The 26623-nt window shown below is 49.0% G+C and overlaps 2 protein-coding genes across 3 annotated transcripts; one reads left to right on the top strand and one right to left on the bottom strand.

Annotated features, from left to right (window-relative positions):
* The first annotated feature begins 4 nt into the window (after positions 1-4).
* LOC6615966 (flocculation protein FLO11) lies at positions 5-8727 on the top strand. Its single transcript, XM_032725181.1, has 3 exons — positions 5-312; positions 4521-4735; positions 4802-8727. Exons 2-3 carry the CDS (start codon positions 4542-4544, stop codon positions 8445-8447), a joined length of 3840 nt encoding a protein of 1279 aa, XP_032581072.1. The 5' UTR covers positions 5-312; positions 4521-4541; the 3' UTR covers positions 8448-8727.
* Positions 8728-8823: 96 nt separating this feature from the next.
* LOC6615964 lies at positions 8824-15751 on the bottom strand. Of its 2 annotated transcripts, none has more exons than XM_032725179.1 (7): positions 15547-15751; positions 13449-15488; positions 13261-13390; positions 13073-13203; positions 11244-13014; positions 10981-11189; positions 8824-10921 (listed from the first exon to the last, which is right to left on the bottom strand). In XM_032725179.1, exons 1-7 carry the CDS (start codon positions 15682-15684, stop codon positions 8987-8989), a joined length of 6354 nt encoding a protein of 2117 aa, XP_032581070.1. In that variant the 5' UTR covers positions 15685-15751; the 3' UTR covers positions 8824-8986. The 2 variants fall into 2 exon arrangements, with proteins under 2 accessions (XP_032581070.1, XP_032581071.1); XM_032725180.1 differs by having other exon boundaries at positions 13449-15498; positions 15547-15584.
* Between the last annotated feature and the right edge of the window lie 10872 nt (positions 15752-26623).

The following is a 26623-nucleotide window of genomic DNA, read 5'->3' as shown; positions in this document are numbered from 1 at the left end:
AACGCTCATTGAAAATGGTCTGCAGGCCGCGCATGCGATTGAGACCGAAAACGAACCAAACCGAGTCCGCTATCTATCCATATCGATACCGACACAGAAGGCAAGCGACAGTCGCGTGTTCGCGTTTTGCTTCGATTTAATTTCGGTTTTTCCTTCCCCCATTTTTTTTTAACAGTGTGGTGTGCTGTGCTCCGTGTGCATTGAAAGTTTGAAGCCTCTGAAGTTGTGAAAAAGCGTCTCTATTCGATTTAAATTTGGACTTTTAGGAGTGCGCGGCGAACGTGAGCGAGCGAGCGGTCGAAAATTGAAAATGTAATTGAAAATAGTTGGCTACTGCTGGTCCGCTGGTGACAGACAGGTTGTTGGTGTTGCACAGGTGGTGCAAGCAGCAAACAAAAGACTTAGGCAACAAACTCACGGCTGCACCGCAGCAACGACCTTGGCACAAGGGCACTGCAAAGGGGATTTCGATTGCATGTGCAACGAATGGGATCGAATAGGATCTAATGGCTGTCATTAAGACATGAACTATCGGTTACGCATAATGTAGCCTATAGCTTCTACCAGGCAGTTCATAGAATTTAGTTTAGAAGTAGTAGTGGGATTTAAGGAAGCTTAGTACAAATGACGAGAGCAAGACAAAAACCAATTACCCGTAATATGGCAGTGCTCTAATTAAATTGCATAGCCCATACCCAAATAGACATAAGACACTGCGCAACGTGGGGCAGTCCAAGAAGGGGAATAATGAAATAACTGGTGGTAAAATAATGCCAACGAAAAAAAAGACAACATAATTGCAGCGACACTTTTCATAACTATTATAGCAGCTAAAAAGCAATTCAAAAATTAAGCGAAGGCATGTAAAGTGCTTTAATATTTATTATTACTGTCGTTGTTTTTTCGGCAATCCGCTGGTGAAAGTGTTCATGAAAAGGGAAACAACAGGCCACCGAGCCAAACAACTTGACAAACAAAGTGCAGAGGGGCAGCGAACGAGCAATAATAAAAACAATAATTAAGCATCTGCCAAGGCAAGAAATCAATCGACTGAGTAAAAGTGCCAATAAACGAGTCAAACAGATCCAAATAGGCCCAAACCCGATGGCGTATTCGAATCCAAATCCGAGCCCGAATGCGAAGCCAAACCAAACCAAACCCAATCCCAAAGTCCGAGTGTAGCCAAAGCCAAAACCAAAGCCAGTTGGCCAAGTTAGCCGCCTCGCCAGCGACTTGGTTCAGTTTCGGGGCTAGTTACTTGTTACTGGCTTTTCCTGGCCGCCCAAAACAACATTCACTTGTCATATGCAGTTGGCTTAAGTAGAATCCACCATCCAGGTCCACTCGTCCGACTGGCAAAACGAGGAAAACCGCAATGGCCAGGAGCCCATAAGGCACATGGCAGCCGAGTAAAAGTGCTGTGGAAGCTGCGGACTTCAGACCATGGAGCTGTGATGCATCTGCCGCCTAACTGACTGACTAATCGGCTGATTTGGAGAGAGAGCAGCACTTTCTCAACTCAAATTCAGAGCCAAGAGCCGGAAATGGCAGCAAGTTGTGCCAGGCAGCCACAGAGGTGACCTTCACAGTCGCCCACTGTTAATCCAAGCCCGGTGCCAGGTAGAACCAGATGAGAATCCAGATCACCTCACATTTGTCATGTGGCAAAATGCAGGCAAAGATGATTTGGACTGCAGGCAGCACTTAAAAGTCTAAAGAAACTGAAAAACATTAGCCTGGTAATGATTTCAAACCCTAAAGTAGGCGACCTAGATATTAATATGGTCGATTAAATCAATGGATTCGAATTAAGATGCAAATCTAGATCATGAATACTCCTTCTTGTCTATTGACCCACAAAGAGTATTCCACGTAGTAGTGCCTCCCTTCGAGCGTACTTATCGAGCTTCTAGAGGCCATTAAGATTAATGACTAGTTAATCAACCTGACCTTTCTTGGCCAGCTTCGAGCAAGGCTAAGTGCTCGCTGCTCTTGATTAAGCCAAACTAATGAAGCGAATGCTTGGGCCAAAGACAATTGTCTTGTGTTTTTGTGGGGACCACTGTTTCCCCTTTTTTCTTGCGATTGTCTCTGTAAATTGCTGTGTGATTGCTGGCCACCGGGTAATAAGGTGACTGTAAAAGACGTTAAAGTTCACGGATAAGCCCATTTGAGCCAAGGGCTTGAGAGAAAAATGTGTGTGGACAAATTTGATCCTATGTTTTCAGGGACTTTGATCCTGAGACATTTAATTTGGGTGTCAATCTACGATAGCCAACTAGGTAGCACGTATAAAGTTCTGACTTAGACTTATGGACACAATTCTTCTACTAATCATACAACTAATTATTTTAAAAAGCTTTTTCAAGAACTATAACCTCAAATGACAAAATTCCAGTCAAGTTGACCCTTTGGTGGGTTCGCAAATTGAATTGTCTGGCCAGACGTCGAGTTTCATTTGCCAGGGGAGTAGCCATTATTCAACACTTCCTACAGCTGCTATTCCACCCCGGATCAGGGCCTTTAGCTCGGACTTTTGACAAGCTTCCGCGTCAGCAAGCAGAGTGTCGGTGTTAATAACTATCATATGGCACAATGAAATGTCAAGAAAGTGGAAATGGAAACGGAAAATACTTTCAAATCGACTCAATTGGGCATATATATGTCCCAGGGACTAGGTTATTGTGCAGATAATAACATTAATAGGCGTCTGAGATTACTTAACACACATTTAATTGTTACCAAACACACAGAGCGCAGTTGCTCTGGTTTTAATCCGCTTCAGTGACGTCGTCGTCATCGTCATCGTCATCATCATCATCATCATAATCGGCTTGGCATGGCTTGGCTAGGCTACTGCGGTTGCTTTTGCTGAATTGGAAATGCACTCACCAAAGATTGGCTCACATTTCGTGTGCCTGCCGCCACAATGGCAACAAATTATTTACGTTTTGATTATACGTCCCATACACACGCAAAAAGTCACGCACAAATGCATTCCCCTCCCCCTTTCTATGCAAAACGGAATTGCGTATGCGCCATGTAGTGCAAGGGAACAGTCGCGATTTGTTTTTATTTGGAGCATAATGACAGAGTTTATTAGTCATCGACCTTTAAACTAAGCTAATGCCAATAGGTCATGTGGCATTTCGCATATATATACCCTTTTCTGTCTCATTAAATCAACATATACCGAGTGTTATTGTCCACATTTGGAACTCAGCTCAGAGTTATCCGCTCGGCGCAGATCTCAACCAGCGGCATTCCGCAGATACCTCAAGATGCCATTCCGATCTCCTTTGCTAACGCATTTGATTCATTCAATCCCGTCTGCAGTTGACTCCATTTATCGCTCATTTAGAATGCCTGGCACGTAGCCGCAGTTTAGTTCAGTTGAGCTTAGTTCAGTTCAGTTAGAGCGGCATACCTTGGCCATAACTATCTTGGCTTGTTTTCGACCAGATTACCTAACAGTTCATTTCGCTAACGGCTTCGCTGCTAGACAACCGCGTCAACGTCTTGTCTCGTCATCGCTTTCTACGGCTCTCATTTAATTTATGATTTAACTACGGCAATTAAGTGAAAATTAAAAGCTCCGATAGGTTCGATAGATGGAGTACCGAAGTGTCCTCCCTCCCCGCGGTCCCCTCCACCACTGGTAATCCGAGGAAACTGTCATAATTTGGACAAGATCTTCGCCACAGGCTGCAACTCCATTTTAATGTCCATCCATTTGCATTTCCATTTCCATTTGCCTCGTCAACGGCTCTTGCATCACTCTCATCCTGATCGGAGGACCCGACCACTCCGCTCCGGTTGCGCAATCCTCGAAAATCTTAGCAAAATATGGTCATTCACACTCCACTATTTAACAAGTGTTTTCTGATTGGGGGTTACGTCTTGTTTTCGATCTCCGTTGGTTTAATAAATTTGTACACTTGTCCACATATTTGTCGCTGTCTTTGAGCACTATTTTCATCCATTTTTTCCACTTTCGTTGTCGCTGTCGGCTTTTGACGAAAATTTGTCATGCATTTCATTTGATTTCTTTGTGAGTCGCCTATTATTTCCCCATTCTCCTTTTCCTGGGCGGAAACTTTGTCTCCGGCAGTCGCGATCTGTGATCTGTGATCTGCGATTCGGATTGTGATTGTTCGGTACACACGGCCACCCGATTATTACCATCGTTGATGGACGGTGATGAAGCTACCGAACTAGCAGTGGTCAGTATCTCGTTGGCTAATGTGTGGTTGATATGGTTGAATGCTCGGTCGGTGGGTCAATCAGTCAGTCAGTCAGTTATCGGGAAGTCAAAAGAGAGGGAGTAAGAAAGCGAAAGGTGTCATATGTGAGTTTTGGACAAGCAAAATCGAAAGGGGCATCCTAGATCAGAAATTAAGGAGTCTGTTCCAACTGTTTACAGTATAGGTGTAGTTATTGAAGGAGATGTGCCATTTTAGGGATATATTTGTAAGGATAGTAGACATCCGCCCCCAATTTTCACACGTTTCTCCTTGCAGTGCTCGACCTGCTTTCCCAGGATGCTCCGTGAGTGCCTGGCGCTGATCGCCCTCCTGCAGCTGGGGGGCGTGACACGGGCCCTGCCCACTATCCAGGGTGGGAATGCGCGGCAGCAGTTGGACAAGAGTTTCTTCCAGCCGCCGGAGATCGAGCAGACGATCGACGAGGTGCAAAAGATCCTGGCCAACGATCCGGCCTTGCCTAGGCTGACGCGGTGAGTGATCATTGGAGCTGCGACTGGTCAATGAAGGTGCGATTCTAATAACCCCAATCTTCGCAGTGGCGAGATCGAGGAGCTGTACGAAAAAGTGACCCGCGAGGAATACGAGAAAAGCCTGGAGGCAGGCGACATGAGCCGAGCGGACAGCATGCGAGCCCTCATGCTAGTCCTGCCCTTCAACACGGACAACAACACGGAGGAGAATCTGCAGGAGCTGTACACGCGTCCTCCGGTGACTCGCGTCATCGACGCCTACACGCCGCCGGATCCGGTGAAGTTTCTTACCGCGGATCCCAGTGCGCTGCCAAGGAGTACAGTGCCTGGAGGCAATCCTGCGGTGGCAGCCACCACCTACAAGCCAGCCTACAGCTTGCTCCATAGCCAGGCGAATCCTCTCCACCAGCAGTTCAGACCCATGCCGCAGGCCACAACCTACCATCCCCCAGCGCCGCCGCCGGTGGTTTATCAGGACTTCAAACCGGTTACTGCGGCCTCCCAGCCTTCAGCTAATCCCGCTGCTGCACCGTCAGCCGCCCGATTCAGCTCCCACTACAGTGCAAAGAATGCTCAGTTCCTGAGGAAACCCAAACCCTCCGAGCGAGGAGGTGGCTCTGTCAGCAGTACGGTGAAGCCGGTGGCGGACATCCTCGAAAGCCTGGGCATTGTGTCGGGCGGTAAAAGCGATTCTGCCCACAAGAGGTATGCGTTGGACGACTATTACCCCGCGGAAAGCGCTCCCCAGCCGTCGGTGGTAGCGGTGGCAGATCTACGGGGTCTCCAAGGGGCTCGAATCCGACCGGAGGCCTACTCCAACTTCAAGCCCCTGAATATTGGCGAAGAGCTGCGCGTGAAGCCCGAAGTCGAAGGTTACCTGACCCGCTTTGGGATTGTCCGGAAGGCTCCAAAAGCACTAAAGAAGGAGGCAAAGCCCACGGAGGAACCAACTGGTGCTCACACGGAACTGTCCACGGCTACGGCCCGTTTGCCCCCCACGGGAAACGCGGAGTTGGCCAAGCTCTTGGAAAATCTGCAGGAACTTGAGCGCCTTCAATCGCAGCCTAAGAGAAAGACTCCAAAGAGCACCACAACCAGCACCACTACTACCACAACGAGCACCACGACTACTACCACACCTGCTCCAGTGCCGCTTATCACCCACGGGGAACCTCTACTCATTGAGGCCAAGAAGCCGCGCAGGCGAATCGATCCGAACATAGACCTTAACTTTGCCAACGGGGGAAACCACCAGTCCACGCCTACAGGTTCCGATGAGCTGTCCAAGTTGTTGCAAAATCTCCAGGAACTGGAAAAGCTTAAGATCAATCCAGAAAATGTTATTAAGGCAGCCAGTCCGGGCGTCCAATCGTTGAGCAGTCGTTTCTCCACCACAAGCACAACCACCAGCACCACCACCACCCCCTCGCCTTCCCAGAACGAAGCACGAGAGCTGCAGCGAATCCTTAAACAGCTCCAGCAGTTGGAGCAATCCAGCAGAACCACAACGAGCACAACCAGCACCACCGCAAAGCCATTGAGAAATCAGGCTCTGGGCTTGGGAGTGGGACAAGGCAACTCTCTAGGTGCTGCTGATCTTCTCCAGCTGCAGCGCCTTTTGAGCGACGATCGGGAGTTGGAGAAGTTATACGAGCAGGCCAGGAACAGCAAAAAGAAACAGCACCCGAAAACGACTACAACGTCCACCTCCACCACATCAAGTACAACAACGAGAACAACCACGACGCCCAGGCCTACGCCCTCAGTGGATCATGCTCAGTTTGAGGCACTGATTACCCGTGTCCAGCAGTTGGAGCAACTGCAACAGCCCACAACACAGCCTAATTTCCTCACAAGAAACGTGGCTGGTTCCAGGCCGGTAATTAGCTTGCCTAGCAACGATTATGCCCACCTGCAGGAACTATCGCCGACCTCAGCTTCCCTCCTTCCTGGCGGAGGAACTGTAGAGATCTCCACGGCTGCTTCCACCACCAAGCAGAGACCCTTGAGCCACTTTGAAAGGAGCAATGGGCTGCTTCGGGAAGAGGTGCATCCACAGGACTACGTGCAGTTGCAAAAGCTGTTGAGCAAAGTCCAGGAGCTAGAAAGAGTACAACTCCGAACGGAACACGTGACGCATCCCCATTCGCAGCTGGTCACCGCGGCCTCGATCCGCAGTCCTAATGTAAAAACAGTCAATGGAGCTCATATCGTCTATGCTCAGCCAGCCAGGGATCAGGTGGTGGAGCTGGAACCAGAGCTTAAACTGGATTTGCCCGTCTACGAGAAGCCTGTAACCATGGCCACGCCTTACCAATCTTCCAGCGAGGAGCTCCGGGAACTGTCAATGAGCCAGCCCGCCCATCCGCAGCGTGGATCCTCAGCAGACTTTGGCCAGTTCCAGCAGTTTTTCGGTAGCCTAGAGGACACAGGCGAGCGCCAGAGCTATCAGCACATGCAGCCCATCTATAAGACAGTGCAGAACCAACCACCGACCACGCCAGCTGCTCCTCGTTTCGTGCCCGCAAGGAGGGCTCCCACCACGCCCAGCTCGGGACCCCGAAAGGCGGATCTGGAGGAGCTGCAGAAACTGCTCTACAACACCCAACAGCTGCAGAAGTTAGGCGTCGCTCTGCCCCACGAGCTGTCGCAGCAGCTCGAAAGCCAGCTGCAGGCTACCTCGTCCTCCACTTCATCCACCACCACCACGACTAGCACCACTCCGGCTCCCGCTCAAGTGCATGACACCTCCTCGCCGGCCGTATTTTCGCTCACCACTAGCCGTCCGAGGGTGCGTCCCATCCCGGAAGCCAAACCCACCACGGAGAGCAGCCTCCAGCTGCCCGTTTTCAGTGCCACCAAAATCATTGAAGCGGCCATTAAGCGAGCGGCCAACAGGATTGGTGTAAGCACTGAACTAGCGCCCAAACAGGGACTGCCCAGTGATTTGGCCAAGGGACTGGGTGTGGGCAGTGGCTTCCGGCGGCGCAGCGATGAGGGCGACGCAGAGGATTTATATGAGGGCGACGAAAGAGAGGGTGAGCTCGATGGCGACCTCATGGCAGAGTTCAGTGAGTTTAATTACCAGCTGGCGAAGCCGGAGCCCGAGGCACCCAAGGAAAAAAGGGATGACTCCAAAAGCAATCTCAGCGAGCTGCAGCGCCTAATCAGCAATCTCCAAGAACTGCAACAGCTCAATGTGAGCTTGGACCAGGTAACCACAGCGACGTCGAGTCCGAGGCCCAATCCAGACGCCGCCTATCTGCAGTCCCTTCAGAGTGGCCAAGATGAGACTCTGAAAGCAAGGCGTCAAAGCGTGGAAAATGTCACCACCGAGAGTGGTAAGCAGAAAGATGGCGATGATCCGCCAGCACCCACCCAGTCCCCCACCAAGATTAGTCTGAGTCTGGGTTTAGACGACATAGATGGAGACACCAAAGGAGCAGTTGGAGAGGATGAAAGCAGCAGCACTAGTACCACTACCACCACGGAGGAGCCCCGGAACGGATCCCTCGACGACTTGGCGGACTCATTTGGACCTGATCCTGTCAGCGAGGAACCACCGCCGGCCAAAAAGAAGAATGGATTTTACTTCCTGGCCGACTGGAACTCGTTCCTGGAAGTGGGTGACGGCGATGACCAGGTGGTGGTTCGACTCAGTCCCAAGATCGGGGATCCGCGCCTATTTCTGCCCGTTAAGATTCCCTCGTAGGAGGATCCAGCGGACCGGCTAACTGTACATATGTTTCCTCCCAACTTCGTCGTCCTCATCCAAGCGTTATCGTAATGTGTGTGTATTTATTGTAGTCACTGTCCTCTCAATCTGCGTGCCCCGCGGATAAGGGATCCGCAATCCGGGGACTCATAGTCGTAAGTCCGGCCTAGGATGTAAGAGTCAATCACTGAGTGCGAGGGCAAGCAAAAAGTCGTGGTTAATGCTATGTATATGTGTAACTAAGCTCTTGAAATAAAGATATATCTATATAGTTAAAGATTGTCAAGCCTTTGTGGGAACAGCACTTGCTACTAATCGGGTACTCACCTAATTCAACTATGAATCGCAATTTTATCGTTTATATACTTTTTAAACATCAATAAACCAATGTTTATTCACAACAAGAAGAATAATTACAATAATATTACCCAGTTAACAAACAGCACACTAAAGACAACCAACTACATCTATAAGCTACTCACTATCATCCATACAAACACGTTTACATATTCATTTCAATTTAACAAGCTTCTCCATCATGGGCACTGGAGCCACGGCTCTAGTAATCCGGCTACCACCACTTCGTAGAAAGTGACGCGTCGAGCTTGAACCACCGCCAATAAGTACATGGCTCCGGGTGGCCGACTAAGAGGCAAGCGTAGGGATAGTAACTGCAAGACCTCCCCATCTCCGCTCTTAGCTTCTTCGGAAGGTGCGGGGAAACGGGCAAAGTCCACGAATCCTTGCACACCGCGGTAGATAAGCACTCTTATACGGCAGCATCCCTCCATAAATGCTAGCAGCGTCTCATCTCGTACCCGCAATGATGTCAGATGGCGTGCCCCATGCTCCCCTGCCAGCGATTGAAAGAGCGATCCATTTGCATGATGCAGTTGGATGTGGGCGGCTGGAGCAGTGGAGGGCGTGGTGGGCGGAGGACCGTCTTTTGGTGACACCACGGTCAGCCGGGCGTAAAGAAGTCGGGGACGGTTTGCTGGCCCCACAGCGAGGCGAAGTGTTTGAACGGGTCTCCAGTCGACTTCTGGTAGCGTCAAACGCTGTTCATTTCTATCCGAAGAGGAGGCAGCAGGTCCCTCATGGTCTTCCTCTTGCCCTTGAAGCTCTCCTTTAAGGTTTCTCAGTCTCTGAATCACAGCATGCAGCTTCTCTTCATCCCCTGAGCCATTTTCTTCGTTGGCCAGCATGAGCACATCCAGCAGCGTTTGCTCCAGAACTTGCTCCTGGAAGCCAGAATCGTTTCCACTCGAAACCCCTCGCAACTCCTGCAATGTGGGCCAGATAAGCTGGGCACTCCGTGCGGCCAGAACTCTGGCCGGCGTGTTTGGCAGTGGAAGAGTCTCTGTATCTAGACGCCGGGGCAAGGATCGCAATTGGCGCATCAACTCCAAAAAATCTTCCACGAGGTGCTCGTCGAATAGGTCGCTTTCTGGAATACTTAGCTGGGTAATGTTTACCTCCGCTTGCAACCGGAATTCCAAGGTGTCCAGCAGACGCCTTCGCATTCTGTCCATCTCCGAAGGACTCAGTTCCTGTTTATCCTCTTGCCACTTTGATCCGAGCTGAGACTTGATGCTGGGACGCTGCAGATACTTAAAAGCTTGCTGGTAACTGGGATTAGGGAGTGGCTGGTTTTTAAGCTGTTCATATTGATCTTTGAGATTTCTTAAGGTGTCCGCTGATAGTTCCATGTGCTCAGTGCTCTTCGTTTTGTTCAGTTTCCAGCTCAGCAGAATGGGCTTCACTGCACTGCAATTCAAGCTTGGCTCGTTCTGTTTATCCTGCAACTCGTAGCTGGTCATAAAAGCAAAGTCCTGGTTAGAGCTCGTGTTTCCCACTCGTAAAGCAACTGCGTCGTCCACGGGTCCGCTCTTGAAGGCTCCAGATCGATCGAATAAAGATCCATTCCAGCGGTGGATGCGGGTCCAGCATCCTCGCTCGTTGATCAGGAGATAACTAATGCCCCCGGGTGCCTCCAAAGCAAATACTCGGCGAATATTCTCCTGATCAATTTCCTGATTTAAATAAAATCTCCTCCGCAGCTTCTGAACTTTGTAAGGCAGGAGAATCCTGACCAAACCCTCGCAGAACTCCCGGTAACTCTCTTCTGCAGTTTGTCGACGTGGTCGCAGCTCATCACCCTGCTTCACCTGCAGTTTCTTTACGCGCCAGTTTCCGCTTATTTCCTGCTGCTCCCGACCTCTTGCCCATAAGCTTCCTTCGTACCAATCCCTAAAGTCGAATCCATTGATGTTCTGATGCGCTCTCAAAAACGGAGCATGCAGGGTGTCGAAATATAGCGACGACTGCAGCAGCACTGGATCTTCGCCCAAAATTGCCACATCGCTTACGTTTAGACCAAGAACTGGAGCAGTTACCTCCAGGGGTCCGGTGACAAAAATGTTAGACAACAATAAAGGTGTATCCACTTGCTGCTCTCGCAAAGGGTTAATCTGAGGATGAAATTGAGTGATAGGGGTTATTTGAGTATAAAGTGTCATATTTAACTCACCATTAAAGTATTGGTATACTCCTCTGGTAGATTGTAACCATTTACAGTGCCCCTCACCACCAGCTGACCATCTAGGAGCAAATCATCTGCCTGTAGGGGATCGCTTAACTGTTGCTCCGTGAAGCGGGTAACAACCAGTGAGAGATTAACTTGGTTAAGCTCCTCTACCTCCAAGAAATTACCGTCCAGCGATCCCTTTGCAAACGCAACTGAAATGCGAACATGATTAAATCGAATTATAAAGTGAAGAATATTTTACTCACTCTTAGGCACTTGGAAATCGCGATCGACCCGAATAGTGTCCAGGAGCCACTGGCTTACATTGCATCCGTTGAGCAGCTCGCCCGACAGTACAAGGCGATCTGCCTCAAGATGATCCATTTTAACATCAGCCGCAAAGTGAACAGGTGTTTCCAAACGTATCTCCCCCTGTGAATCTACGTAGATTATATTCTCTAGAAACTGTTCTAGGTTGCGTCCATTGAAGAACTTGATGTGTGCTCCATCTTCAATGCGAAGACGGCCTGTGAAAGTCTTGTGACCATGCAAGTGTATGCCATGCTGCTCCTTAAAGATTAGCTGATCAAAGAGTTCCTGAACGGGCTCACGGCTGCGATTTTTCAAGTGTCCCAAAACCACTAGGCGTTGTAGCGCCTTTTTTGGAAGTTCAACGGCTCCCCGATGCACGAAGCCTCCTGTATTTAGATCCCAGCGGAGCAGTTTCTGCAGATCAGCAGGAATGTCCGGATCTCCGTTTACTTGACCATTTAGCTGCAGGTCCTCCACAAAGATGCGTCCCTGAATGCGGACATTTCTAGTGAGGTGTAGCGGAGTTAATTTATTGGCCATGTTATTGAAGGGAATCCCATTCAGCGCAGCCAGATGAAGCTCTTTAGTGGTAACAGGAGCCAGAAAGCTTTTGGTGCCCTCGATCAGCACCTCGTGCGTGTCGGAGCGCGGCACAATGTCATCCAGCAGTTCTGGGAGCAGGCGCTCGTTAAAGCTGCCCAGGACTTGGAGGTTCTGCTGGAACTGGGGAGATTCTTTCAGAACCCAACGCGTCCTTAGTTCGTTCTGCCTATCCAGCCAAACGACTTGCCTCTGAAGTTCGTGGAAGGCTTGCATGTTCAAGGTTTCAGCTGCTTGCACCGAACCGTTGACGGCGATGCGCTCAACTTGGATGCGACCCTGAAGGATCAGCAGCGGGAGCTCGTCCAGCTGGTGCAGAAAATCCAGCAGAAGGTCTGCCTTAATGCCCTGCAGCTGGTTCGCCTGCACACCCTGGGGAAGAATCAGCTCCTGCACGTGCACTTCACCCGACCAAGTCCAAGGTTGCTCCTGTAGAATACGGCTCAGGCTTCGTCCATTGAGTAGTCCATTGCCAGCGACATCATAGTTAACCTGCGCTTGCCCTGCCGCCAGACGACTAAAGTTAGCTCTGCCTAGATGGAGCGGTTCATGGAGCAGCTGGTAGCCACTTGACAGCGGCACCTTGTTTAAGATGTTTTCAACTTGTAGGCGGGTGAAATTTGGGGCATGACCAACAAACCGAAGGCGGGTGTGGGGAGAACTCAGTGGAAATGGGCTATCTAGTCGAAGACTTTCGGAGAGTAGTTCCTCTAGGCGAACTCCGTCGTATGAGGACTCTTTCCCAAGCTCCAACTGATGAAAGTAAACATACCCTCCCAGTTGGGTCAGATTCGAAAGCGTTTGTGGCGTGTGCTTGGTAACAAAATCATTGAGGGAAATTCCACTGAGCTGATTATCTGCGATATGAGCATCCACTGGCAGAAGCAGCTGGTCAACCCGCTTTTGTCCATTTATCTGCAGTTCTTGGGCGGAATTCGGCGAACGCTGAACGAGATCTCCTAGCAGAGAACCAAAGCTGTCATTATCCAGCTTTTCAAGCAACCGCAAAGGGCCGCGCACAAGAAGCTGTTCGAAATGGCAGTCGGCACTGATAACACGTGACTCCAGCAAAGTGGGATTTAAAGGTGCCTCCTCAAACTGCCTTCCCTGGGCGCTGCCATTGAGCTGCTTGGTGATATGGACTTAGTAATGAGAGCCAGTGAACAGCTATTTAAGTACGTACCTCCAATTCTTCAGAAACCTCCAAATGTGAGAAGGTAACCAATCCTGGCCATTCCTGGGAATCACTGAGAGTAATGACATCTTCCGGGTATACGCCGTTGATGGTTCCCGTCGTGTCCACAGCACTTGCAGCTATTAATGATAAGAAATCTTAGAAGGAAGTTCCTCTTTTCCGTTTAAGATACTCACAAAGCGTTTGCGTAAACTCCTTCGGCGCCTGGACAACACTCGTCTCATTTCCCTGCGACCAGAGATAGTCTCCTGGAAAGCTAAGATCGTTCAGAGAGTGCAAACTCAGTACATCTTCGAAAATGACCGGCTGTAGAATGACAAAGATTGAATTATCAATTAAAAAGGCTGCCGAAGGATCCACTTACTCCCTCTACATGTAACTGCGAAAGCTTAACAGGCTGATGACGCCATACAAGATCTTGAAGCAGCTTGTCCCACTCCATTTCGTTTATAAAAATGCTGTCCAAATCCGTAGCCATCTTCAGAGTTTCGTATGATTCTGCACCGTGGACTGGGACGAGCTCCAATTTAGGAGCTTCCAAAAGTTCCAATTGCTGAACATTGAGGGTTCCCAGGGGCAAGTCAAGGGAGCCATTTCGGATATAGAAAGTCGCATGGTTGAGCTGCTCCAAGTTAAGTTCCACAGATTCAACGGCTTCTACATCCAGCTGCTCGTAGTGAAAGTTGAATAGCGTCTCTGGCTGGCGTTTAGATCGCCTAGAACTCATTTCCCCGTCCAACAGAAGTATCTGCTGAAGCAGCGAGCTTATATCCACAACAGCATCCGCTCCCGTCCAGCGAGCTTCGTTAACGAAAAGTTCCTCAATGGTTCCACCCTCGCTGACAACCAGTGGAGTTGATAGCTCCTCGATGTTCTGACTCTCAGACTTCTCCTCTACCAAGAGCTCTTCAGCCAGCTGGATTAGCTCTTCCTGTTCGTGCACCCAATCCTGCATGAACTGTCGAATCTCCAGCAGGTCTTGTGTCTCCGAATTCCTAGCCAGCAATTGAGTTTCCAGCACAAAAATGCCCGTAGGAGCCTCTTTCCTGGGCACCACGACCAGCGGCGGCTGATTCGGCGAGCGGCGGAGCAGGACAGCTCCTGAAATGCCAGCCTCACGATCCTGATCCAACATGCATCCCGCCCCATAGGCAGTGCCACAAGGAGGCGGCAATCCCGCCTCAAACGCCTCACCGTTCCAAACCAAAACTTCCAAGACGACCAGTGAGTGTGTGTCAAAGGCAACCCGATGCTGGACGAGCAGGAGTAGGTCGTCTCTGTAGCTGCGCACGGGGATGGGAAGGTAGTGGTCTACAAATCCAAAGTTCTGGCCGAGAATGGTGCGTGGCACAAGCTGACCCTGCACGTAGACAAGGATCTGCGGCATTATTCCACCCAGCGCAAGGTAGCTGCGTCCGCCCATTTGGAAGGCAGTGACGCCGGCCACCTCGGGGGCAGCAACTTGTTGGCGCAAGTGCAGCGGTTGCCCCTTCGAAGTGCAGGTGTATATCAGAACCTCGTCCCACTGACCCACTGCCAGGAGCAGTTCCCTCCCTGTATCGAGAATGGCCAGGTTGGAGATCGTCTCTGCCATTTGCACACGTTGTGCGATCCAGAACTCCTCCGCCTCGAGATCATAGACGTAGATATTAAGCGTGTGATTTGCTACGAGAGCGAGGTAATCTTGTCCCTCCAAGTTGAAGGCTCTAATCTCGGTCACATGAGAGCCAATCGTCCAGTGCCAGATGGGTTTTAGCCCAAGACTGGGCTCCAGTCGCATCCAGATAAGCTGATCCTGGGAAGCCATCACCAGCAAACCCTCCTGCATATGCACCCTTCTGTTCCAGCGATTTATTCCCAGCATGGCGGTGATGGGAAAGGGGTGGACATAGGACTGCAACGGAGTGAGTTCCTCTGAAAGAACCAGGAGGCCCTCCTGCTGCTGACCCACTAAGTAAACGCTTCCATTGGCCTGCAGGGTCAGCCAGCGATCCACATCCGTCGGCATGCTGCAGTTGAGCAACTCCTCAATGCGAGCCAGGATGAGCATGTCGCGGGTGCGCCTCTTGGACAGCTCCAGGCGCTGTAGCTGTTCCAGATCCACGGTCTGCGATGACGAGTGCGACTCCACCACATTGGCTTCCTGTACAGTTGCGCCCAGCAGCTCGTGACGGGACTTGGACACCTGAGCCGGGCTGTCCTTACTGCTGCCCCTTGCCTTCAGCAAAGCTTCCAGCTGGAGGACCTCTTGGTTCTGTCCCTGGTGAGCCACCGCCTGCTGAATCTCCTGGCGAATGGCGGAGGCGCTGCTTAGCGAGCTGTGGTTCACCACCACTTTGGAGGCCTTTCCAGGCGGCGCTTGCCCCGCCTGCTGGGTCCACGTGGGTGCCACCACCACTCCTGGCTGGGATCGGCTATGAGTGTTGATTGAAAAAGAAAACCAACTTCTCGAATTTACTCACTGGTGCTCCATCGTCGTATTCCAGAGCTTTTTCTAGTTCGCCTCGCAGCTTTGCCACCTCGGCCTTTTGGTTGGCGAACGGACGCGGGGGGGCACTGGCTATCAATGCTGGCCAGAGCAGCAGGTGCCAAATTAGCATTTTGCACACAGTTAATTGACAAAAAACCAAACACGTGAGGCAGAAATGCAAAGAAAAAACTTTAAACCGTTTACCGTTTTAAAACGGCGCTGCCAGATCGCCAGAAAAGTTAGTCGCGACACGCTGCGCAGAAGTGCTGCCAGAGCGGAGCAGTTCGGGTATCTGGTCACTTTGCCTTTATCAAATTCTGGTCTGGTTATCAACTTCCCTCATTTTCATTCGTGTTTTGAATTTGCTGCGAGCGGACGCGTTTTTTGTGTGAAGGCGATTGCGCGGCGCGCGTTTTCGCATCTTACAAACGCTCGAGTGCAACAAATCGGGGGAGTTGGCCCACAGTGATCGGCCGCTCGGAAATGGGCTTTTGCTGAAGAAAAGTGAGTCCTTGGGAATGGTGCAAGTTGGTGGCTCCATTTTTTTTTTAAGTGCGCGGCGTTTTGCTTTTTGGGCGTGTGCCAAAATCATTGCTGCTGGAAAAAGGGAGCAAAAAGGAGTTGCAGGAGAACGAGAGAGTGTGACGGAGTGAGAGAGAGCGAAAGAAAGAGGCGCAGAGAGCCTGCAAGCAATTCCCGTTTTACCGGGGTTGCGATTAATGCACCTTTTGTGTTTATATTGCGCTGCGAATTTCCATTATCTGGGCGTCCGCTTTTCGGCCACTATCACCGTTATCTAGGCCCAGCTCCTGTTTACCGTTACTGTGTGAGTGTGAAAAATCAATAAAATTCCCTGTGCGTGCGCCCAAGTGTGACTCTGTGTGTGTGTCCAGCAGCCGGCTGACGTTGCTCTCTCTTTCCATCACTTCCTCCCTCTCACTTGCTTCCCTAGTAACTGTTCCTGCATCAACAACAACAACAGCAAGGGCAACAGCAACGCAACTGCTATTAATTTTGTTGTCAAAAAACGAACAAATTGCGTGAGTTAGCTAAGCTCGCGTGTTTAATTAGTTTAAAGTATCGCTAATGAAACTCGGCCAGCTCGCTGTTATTATCTTACCATTAACCGCTGCAAACATACGAACGAGCGAACAAAAACAAAAGCAGCAATATTAATGGGACGAAGGTAAACAAAGTGCGCGAATAAAAACAGAAACAAATCCGGTGAAGCTGTGGGTGAAGTAGAAGATGAGAACTAACTTCTAATTGCATAATTGACACTCGCACTCCTCCCCCCGCCCCAGCCCTTCCCCTATCTCACTGATGCCCTAATCCAGTTTGTTTTGCTTTTCTTCTTCGTTCTGCTCGCACTCCTTCCTTCGTGTACTTTTTGGGGAATCAGGGAACTTTGGGGAGTGACTCACTCACGTTTCTCGCCGAGTGTCATATGCGTGACTCACGGCCATGACTCCGTCCAAATGTGGTTGCCCTCCCACTCGCGCCTCCTTTAAGTGCGTCCTTGAGAAACAAATCTCTCTCGAGTGGGCACTTAACATGCGAGGAAGAGATGGAGTGAGCGAGAGAGAGGGAGGGTGAGAAGGGAGCGACTTAAATTCATTTTTGGCGCCCATGCCGTCACTTTGGGGCGTGGCCAGTGCCCCCTGGCGATGAGCTCACCAACAGCAACAACAACAACAAACGCGCATTTCCCCGGGCAGAAGTCCCGCGAACAGCGCAGCGTGGATAAAAGCGATGATGCAGGGGACGGAGGATCAGGCGAGGCGCACGAACTTGACATTGAACTGCGCTCGGGATTATGATTCGCTCGGAACTCCTCCTCGATCTGCGTTCTTTGGAATCCAGAGCCCGAACATCAGATCACGATTTCGCGTCATCGTTCTCGCTTTTGGTGCTCAAATTCGGATCGTACCCAAACAGTTCCGAATACATCAGTGCTCACATTTGAAAACGACATGACTAACTTATAAATGCTCAAGCAATTCCTAAGCTTGAATCACTCACTGTACCCACCATCACAGACAAGATCTTCAGGGCATTCAAGAATCCTTGTGGCCGAGTCCAATAAGAGACGCTGCCGCCAGCTGGCTGTCGGTGTGGATTGTCAGCAGCCTACCTAAACAAAAAAAAAAAAACAGGCCGCAAAGCTGGGAAGCCAGATCTTAAAGAGGTTGGTGCCCTTTTTGGGCTGCGCCTGCGCACAAAATTCCTCTGCGTCCTCTTCGATCTGCGTCTCCCGATCTTCCTTCATGTCCAGCGCGTGCGTGGCGTTACGCTGTGCTGGTATGGTGGGAACGGAGGCAGGAGTTCTCGTGGAGCAGGGGTAGTAAACCTGCCTCCAAGTCGAATCCCACATCGAAGGCAAAGCTAATTTATCGCTCCGAATGTGCTGTTTTTTTGGTTTTCTTTATGCAAACTTCTCATTTTTAAAAGAGGAGGAGAATTGTAAGATTGCCATTTTTAGGTGTTTGTTTATCGGCTCGTTGACAACACGCGAAACAATTCGCAAGTCAGATTCGCTGGTGTTCCGGGGAATTCGGAGCCGAAATCTGAGATTTCTTGTACAAGAACCCCAATGTTTTGCCTAACTCTCGCATTCCCGCTCTTGCTTACTCAGCCAAAAGTCCGAAACTCTCGGATGGGAACCAAATCTGATATAAATAATTACACATTTTTTGGTTGTTTGATCCACGCATAGAACCGTTTGTTCTCTCAGCCCATTCTTCTCGATCGGTTTCTCTTTTGTTCAAAGCTTCAGATCGTTTCCCCGCCAAAGGTCTTCAAGCACACCTCGCACCAAATCGGCTCGAATTAGCATTAATGGCCTGGCGACGTCAATTAAACTCCGCTCGGTTCTTGATTGTTCCACCGCTAACGGTTTCCGAAAACTCTGAGACTAGCCGATGGCACATGGATGGCGCTGCTGCTGCCTCGATTCATAAAGTTTATTGCTCCAAATTTGCCAAATCTACCATGAAATCTCTGGCCGAGCAGCAATTGATGGGACGTGCCCAAAGGGGGATGGCACATGGGCGCTCCGTACTCCGTACAAACCAAACGTCAGTGAGAAGAAGTGGAATCGCAATTGGAGCAGCAGAGCAAATCGATCGCCCATCGTACAAATTGCAATTGAGGGTATTTAGTGATGAGATGCCATGCGAACGTAGTATAGCGGGCAGATTGCTTTATTAACCCAATTGAAACTCATGCAAATTGCGCCTGGAGGTTGGGATCAGCCTAAGATCATCTTCTAATTGCGGCCTCGAAGGTGAGGAAATTCGGTATTTCCATAAACTTGGCTACACACCTATGCTCTTTCATTGCATAAATGCAAACTTTTGAATCTCCCCCCCCAGTAAGTTCAGATGCAAAAGCACCCTTTTGCTTCCCTTTTGCCCCACATCCTCCGTCCCCCATTTCATCGGGGAGAAGCCCTATGACGACCAGACACTCAGACACCCAGACACTCAGACTGGCAGCCAGTGACATGTGTGCATGTAGTAACTACGGGTAACTACAAAATGCACTCGACAGTCTCTACCGCTGTTGTCTCAATTAATTTCGCATTCAAATTGCCGGCAATTGAAACTAGGCAAAACTGATTTCATTAATTGCGCACTTTTCTCCCGATATCCGTCGTACTCTAGGGTATTCTGTCTGCAGGCCTCTCTTCCATGCTGGGTAACCTGAGAATGTTGCTATTGTAAATTGACTAAATCATATTGTGGCACAGATAGAATTTCTCATTTCCAAAACAAATAAAGTCGAATTTTCTATTGCCAAATGTGGGGCCGAAGACGACAGGCAGGCAGTCAGGCAAGCACATTTGTCATAATTTTCTAGGGCGCTTTCGTTCTTCGGTTTATTTATATGTTTTCCAGCAATTAAGTTAAAGTTCTTTATTAATACCATGGGATGCCAAAAGCGAATAGAAAGTGGAGATAATATTAGATCATGCGCTTGAAAACATGATTTGACAGCAGAGTTCCGAGTGTTCAGACGTCGAGAAAAGTATTGTATGTTCCTGCTCCGGTTCAATAAATGGAGTGCAATTGATACGACTTCAGCGACAGTCGACAGCCCCTTGCCAGCTCCCAACCATTCGTGGTTCCACCATTCCCGCTCCATTTTCATTTCCATGCTGCTCATCTCGAGTGCCTGGGCAGAAGTAGAAGCAGGAAGCGAACTAAATATAAATCCAAGTCATGGCCAGGCCACCATATGTGGGTTGTGGCATGCTCGCAGAAGGCGGAGGCGGATAGTCCCTACAAGGCGAAGATGCTGGTCCCGGTTCTCCGACTCACTCGCAGTACCAAAGGCCGCACGACGGTGGGAGGGGTGGGTAGGATGTCCATTAAATGATTGCCACGATCTATTAGCAGACGAGGACGAGGGAGGATCGGATCGAATCGGATCGACAGATGGTTAAAAATAGAGAAGGGCCAGCCGGCAGACGAGCCGCTCGCTTTCGGAATCTTGATTTGCGTCTGCCGCTGAAAGGAGGCAGAGCGCCAGGCAATTGCACGAAAATCCCAAATGGAGGGATCGAGACTCCCAGTTTCTGTAACCAAACGAAAAAAGGGCTTTGCACTGGGAGAAAGCGGAGAGCCATTTATTTGTCCATTAAAAGTCTTTCGACTAACTTTAACCTGAATTTGAGATTATTTTTTGCAGTGCTTTGATGTTCTCTAAAATGTTCTACTACGAATGTCGATTGAATTGCCCCGACATGCAAAACGTAATCTGAGTACGGATGGCAGGGGCAACAATGGTGTGCGTGTTCGATGGTTCTTAATAATTGATATCGAAGTACAGAATGATCGATGGCGACTAATAGCAGGGTAGCAGCCATTAGAGTCCTTCAAAACGTCCATCGGCAATCGTTTTTAACAGCAATTACTAATTGCTAACTTATGTATGATGATGCTCTGAATTGCTATAGCCTTAAATCAAATTCTTTGAAAAAAGCAATTACTAATTGCTAACTTATGTATAATGATGCTCTGAATTGCTATAGCCTTAAATCACATTCTTTGAATCCAACGAAAGAATGCTCCGAATTTGAGTGTTATCCAGCGTGCTTTACTCACCACTGCCTTTATCGGATTCGCAAATATTTGCTCATTTCGCTCTTATCGCTGCCCAATGTTTGTGCGGCCAGCAGGCGGCCACATATTTGAGATTCGCATTTTTGGTCCGCGCCTTGCATGTTTCTCGCTGCAGAGGCTTTGTCCCCACCTCGGGCTTTCCTTGCCCGCCTTTGGCATTGGCCCCAAAGCTGCGCTAATGAGCGGCAGGTGGGGCGGCGGGGGTTTGGCCAAAGGGCGTGTCATTGACACGGAGCAGCAAGGGCTCAAGCAGGATGCAGCTCCGAACTCCGTCTGAGCTGAACGGGCGTCTGAACAAGCCCAATGACCTTTCAGCAGCCAACCAGCCGCCCCGTTGCACGGCTGCGTTCCCCATTTCGAGGGGTAGGTGGATGCACATGGCCAGATGCGGGTCGATAGAGGGTCCATGTCTGCATCTAGAGTGCAAGTCGGCTGTTTTGACAACCATCTAGCTATGGAGCATCAAAACAAAACCAATTTCTTCGTAACACATATTTCACAATGAAGATTTCAAGAGCAGCATGTGTTTGTTAGCTAGTTGATTTGTCAAAGAATTCTCATCAAATGCCAATGTATGAAAGTGCTCCAATCAATAACATTAGTTGTGCGTTTGCATGAGGGGCCGAAGTTGTCCACTTCCCGACTGTAATAACAATCGAGAGAAGTGGGGACTCCAGCCGTAGAAGACACACGATCATTTGGGGTAGGACTTGGCACCACATCCACATCCACTTCTGAGTTTTTGTCCAAATTGAATTGCCACTGATTGATCTAGATGTCCATTATATCTGCAACTGCCTCTGTGTTTTGCTTTTTGCTTTGACTGCTTTGTTGGGCCGGGTATTCTGTTTACTTTGGAGATGCTGTCTTGCCGGCAGCACTTTCCCTGCGAAGGAGGGTGGAACCCATCCGGAGACAAAGGCACTCAGCACTTGAAGATCGTCGCCAGATCTGCGTTCGAACTGAATGCTTAATCGATTGAGACTCGAGTGGGTCATTGAGTGGGGGTATCGCATAAGTGAGTGGTGCGGGTTGGAGTGTGCTCCGTTTCTGGTGGGACCGATTGACTGAGAAGTGCCCAAAAGTATGCCATAGAATCCATATTCTGTACATTTTTTGAAAACAGCTTTAAACGCTTGTACGTCGAGTGACTTAAAGTGAAAAGAAAGAAGCCCAGCGAAATATAAACTCATGCATTCACTGTCCTTCTACTTGCAGTTGGACAACCCTTCCTGCCACATTGCAAGGCAAAGTTATTGGTTACCTGTAGAGACTGCCATTGGACGACTCGGAGCCCCAACGAAGGTAAGTTGACCCGCGTGGAGCACAGACAAACGAGTGAAACATGCACCTCCCTCAGCATGGAACGCAATGAGTTGGGGGTGACAACGGGAATGTCCTTTGTGTTTCCTCGACAGTTCCGGCCATGAGTGGGGGATGGGGCATGTAAGCGTTTGCGGTTCCTGCTGATTTGCCTTTGTAATGCTAAGGACATCCAGCGCACCCCGCTGCTTTTCTGTCTAAATAACGAAGCACAGTGGCGCACATGGTATGGGAATCTTCAGCTGTCTGCCTGTTTGCCCAACCCTTTCGCATTTTCTGCTGCTTTTTGGGAAAGAAAAGAAGGGAGTGACAAGCTACTGAAGCTGATGAAGTGTGCTCGGGTGTCTGGAGCCCCAATTCTCCCCCATATTTCCCATTCCTGCTTTCCCCTTACGTTTCAAGTTCGCATTCATTAGACTTTCCACTTGCTCCCGAATGTATGCCTTGTACAATGAGCCATAAAATTTTCGGTTCCCCCACAAGTATGCAGGGAAACAGTGATCCATAGGCCGCCAACTTTTGGAGCAGGCGGCTTTAATCGGCCGATTGATTAGCATCTCCATGCTAATTATGGTATTCCCTTATATTTGGCAATGATCAGCCGCGGAACTCTTGTTTTTGGCCTGCTGGCCAATAGACAGCGAAAACTCTCTAGTTTCGATAAAGCGGACGGTTTATATTTGGACACTAAATTATGCTCAATAGTTGGACATTTCTATTTGGCCAAGAAATATATAAAAAAATTTACCAAAGCGCTTCGAAAGTTAAGAAGCAGTGTAATTTTTGGACATTCCTTAATAATGAGTAACCTTTATACTCAAATGTTATATGTATGTATATATATTCATGTCTTTTAGTACTTTGATCAGTAAATGTGTATTAATTTGCAGATCAAAGTACTAAAAGTCATGAATTCATACGTTTTTTTTTTTTAATATAAGTATGGAACATGCTTGCCATGGCAACTCGCTTGGCCACGTTCCACCACATCAAGTTGTCCAGAATTTCTTGGACCGAAAATTGCGGTCCCAAAGGGGACGGCGGCCTGGGGACGAAGGAACGAGGCTTTTGGGATGCCGCAATCACGGTGCTGCAATCTGTTCCAGTGCTCGACGCACTGCGGACCGCAAAGTTCAACGGAGCCACCGCGGAGATGTTGCCACACATTGGCCGGATCGGTATGCTTGCCTCGCCAGCCTAGCGCAACCCGTTTCCTCGGCTTCCTTGGCTTCCCTGGCTCCGCCGGCCTCCTGACTTACCCGACTTCAGAGACTACACTGACTTCACTGACTTCTCTGGCTAACTTGGCGACTTGGCCCAAAAAAACACGTTCTCGCTCCCGTCGTTTTTCAAATTAACAACGGAGCAAAAATGTTGCCCACTGCCAAAGATGCAACCGCCGCAACCGTTTGCATATGGACAGTTAGTTAACAGTGGAGTGGCGGGACAGCTCGGAAATGTGTCATCAGTCGCGACTGAACCTGCAGATTGGTGCAAATATTGTTGCGAATACTTCACTATGGATTCGCAACTCCCATGGCCCAATAAACATTAGCATGGCTTCCGTCAGCGATTCAACTAATGCACTTGTGGAGCCGTAACTCTGCGCATTCGTTTCCTGAAGCACAAGCTCTCTGTCCATGCGCCACGCCCCCGCGCTGCGGAAAGGCGACGCCCACGCGCATATATATATTTTTTTTCATAATATTAACGCAAACATTCCATTGTCTACCTACCGCTGGCTCTCATTGAGTTTAATTTTAATGAGCTGCAGGCGTGCGTTGGCAGGGTATTTATCTCTTGGGAGCACGACAGGATCGTGGGTGTTTGGCCGGCCGGCTACTTGGCTTGGCTTAATTACTAACTGAGGGGATTAGGCCTCTGCTGGACGCTGAGCGCTAATTAGCAGCATTTAGACTTCGATACTGTCCAAATTGGGAGATCATTAGCAGCGGGTCCATGTTCCGTCCGATTTGCTTGGCTGTTGCGATCGATGGGAGGGAGGTTTGCTGCATAGAAATTTTCCCTGTCAGCACTCCAAGTGCTTTTCGACGAACTCAGGTAGCGTCACCAGGTGCGCCCTCCCACTCCGTTCTCCCCCCCGGAGTGGCATGGCTAGTCCAAGTCCGCGTCCACGAGCAAAGCAGTGCTGTAGGTCAAGGCTGGGCGCGGCGGGCGTTCCATGTGGACCCGTACGTGACGTCTGCTGCCACTTGCAGCCCGCAGGTGAAAGCCCCGCTTCAAAGCGGCGAAGCGAGGAGCGTCAAGGGGAGGCCCTGTGCAATGGCACATAGCCAAGCCATTAAACTTGGCCATGCCATAGCGAGTTAAAGATCTAAAACAATTTGATTTGTAGCCCCAGTCCGCGCCCAGTCATTTTCGATGAGTAAATCTTCTGCTTAGAAAGCCGAGTGAGAGGGCATCAGTCGCAGAAAGAGACGGCAGCAAACCACTGTACTATGGGAACATGCAAGCTCAGCACGTAGAAAACAACAGAAATTCGCCTGCAGTTGGCTGTTCTTCTCCGAATTGTTTCAATTCTCCGCGCGGTTTATTTTTTGTTTGTATTTTGTGGGGAACTTCAGGGCTGGAAATTTTGGGCATGGGAACAGGAACAAATGTGCCTGATCTCGTGAGATGACTGCCAACTGACTGAACCGCACTTTATGAGCTTTCTCTGGACTCAGATGAAATATTGCAACTACTTGTATCACTTTCAAACTGAAACTGAACTGAAATGTTGTTTGCATTCAAGAGGGCAAGCACTAAATAGAGAAAGAGTTTTTAAAACACGTAATTCTTCTCAATTTGCATTCTGGATTTAAGAATTCGCTTAAATATACATACAAATGCATAGATGAATTCTTTAGACATAATTTTTTCATCTTCATATTCATATCTGCTTATTTTTCCAACGCTCGTTTTACAAATTAATTGCTACGCCTTTTAAATGTTAATCAAAACACAAGCAACCGTAAAATTATTAACCACACACCACGCACACCATGATATTTGGTATACCACCGAATTTGGGAAAAAATCGAAGAGATTTCTTGTTGTAGCAGCCGGGCATTTGTTGGGATCTTCGGACGCCTTTGAACGTTATTTACGACCAACTTAACTTTTTTATAATTCAAAGCTTATTTCACCCCAAGCTGAGCTGAGCTGAGCTGCTGTGGTGTGTGCAAAAATCGCTGCATAGAAATTTGTACACCCCAAATGGACAACAACAGCGTAAAACACGGAAAAGTTGAGACGAAAGAAACAAATTACTTGATGGGAATTTCTTTTCAGTCTCCTCTGCTCTGAGATGCGCTGGATGGGCTGATGAGATGCGATGCCATCGAATGGCTTCGTTGGCCGCTGTGCTGCCTGTCTTTGGTCGATTTGCATATTTAAATAGAAATCGAAAGCATTTGGGTTTGATTTGTTTTCGTCCCCGCGCTTTCTTCTTTCCCCCGACTCGCTTCTAATTTGCTGGCAGAAGAAACAATGGGCCTGGGATTACGTAAACCGGGCCTCTGTAGTATTGAAGATCAAACAGGTCCGATCCGATATCTTAGCCGCCCTTTGTCCATTTCTTTTAGCAACATTAAGTAATGCTAACGGTGCGGCTAACTTGGCGCGTGAGAAGCTCGGACAGTTGTTAAATTCAAAGCGAATATTAAATTATCTCAAGCATAGGGGGTAGCTCATTCTTTGCTATTCTCCACAAATCTCTGAGCTCTGGTAAGACAGAGGCTCAAAGGCTCAAAGGCTCAACTTCGATGGCAATCGATTTGGCCAAGGCTGACAAACTCTACTAGAGCGCTGGCATTGAAGTACCAATACAAAACATACCGAAATGGCTCTTTTCCCATCTGGAACGCTCATCCCGCATTGACACATTTCGGTGGCCCCAAAAACAGAGATCGACAACAACAATAACAATAACAATGACGGCGATAACAACTGGACAACTGAAATGATTACCCAAAAGGCAGAGAGCAGATGCAATGTTTGACTTTGTTGTAGGCATTTCACGCACTCACGTTTTTTAATGCAATCTCCCCACCTCTCCGGCAATGAAAAAATTGAAAACCGCAGTCGGAAACCCCGTTTCCCCGTGATCCCCCCGCCGCCCGCTTCTAGACACATAAATATAATTTTACGACCGCAGCGCAGTTTCTCGTATTCGTTTTTTCGCATCTGCTGGTACATTAGTATCGTTGTGTTGTTCGCTGCGGCTTTTCAGCATCAACAATTAAAACTGCTTAAAGTAAATCCAAAGTACTTAAGTGGCGAAATGATGATTCTGAACTTGACTTTGGTTTCCAGGGAAATGGTATGCTAAAGGGCAAAACTAATGGCTAGGGAATCTAATGCACTTTGGCAATTAATTTACGATTCGTTTACGACCTTTTCGGGGGCCCTTCAATGCGCCAATGGTATTTATATATATACTTTAATTGCACACTTAATGGCGAATTAAAGGTTTCTGCAATCCAAGTGGCCTGGCCGATGATGTCAACTAGGAAACTTTTACCTATTCACTTGGGTTGCGCCCCCTAAAATGTTTATTGGCAAACGATGAAAACAAGAAAACGCAAATTTAATTATACCCGTCACTCGGGGAGTAAA

Source organism: Drosophila sechellia, chromosome X (genome assembly GCF_004382195.2).
Source record: "Drosophila sechellia strain sech25 chromosome X, ASM438219v1, whole genome shotgun sequence".
In the NCBI taxonomy this organism is placed as follows: Eukaryota; Metazoa; Arthropoda; class Insecta; order Diptera; family Drosophilidae; genus Drosophila; species Drosophila sechellia.
The sequence above is the reverse complement of the archived record's forward strand: the minus strand, read 5'-3'. Positions and strand labels throughout refer to the sequence as shown.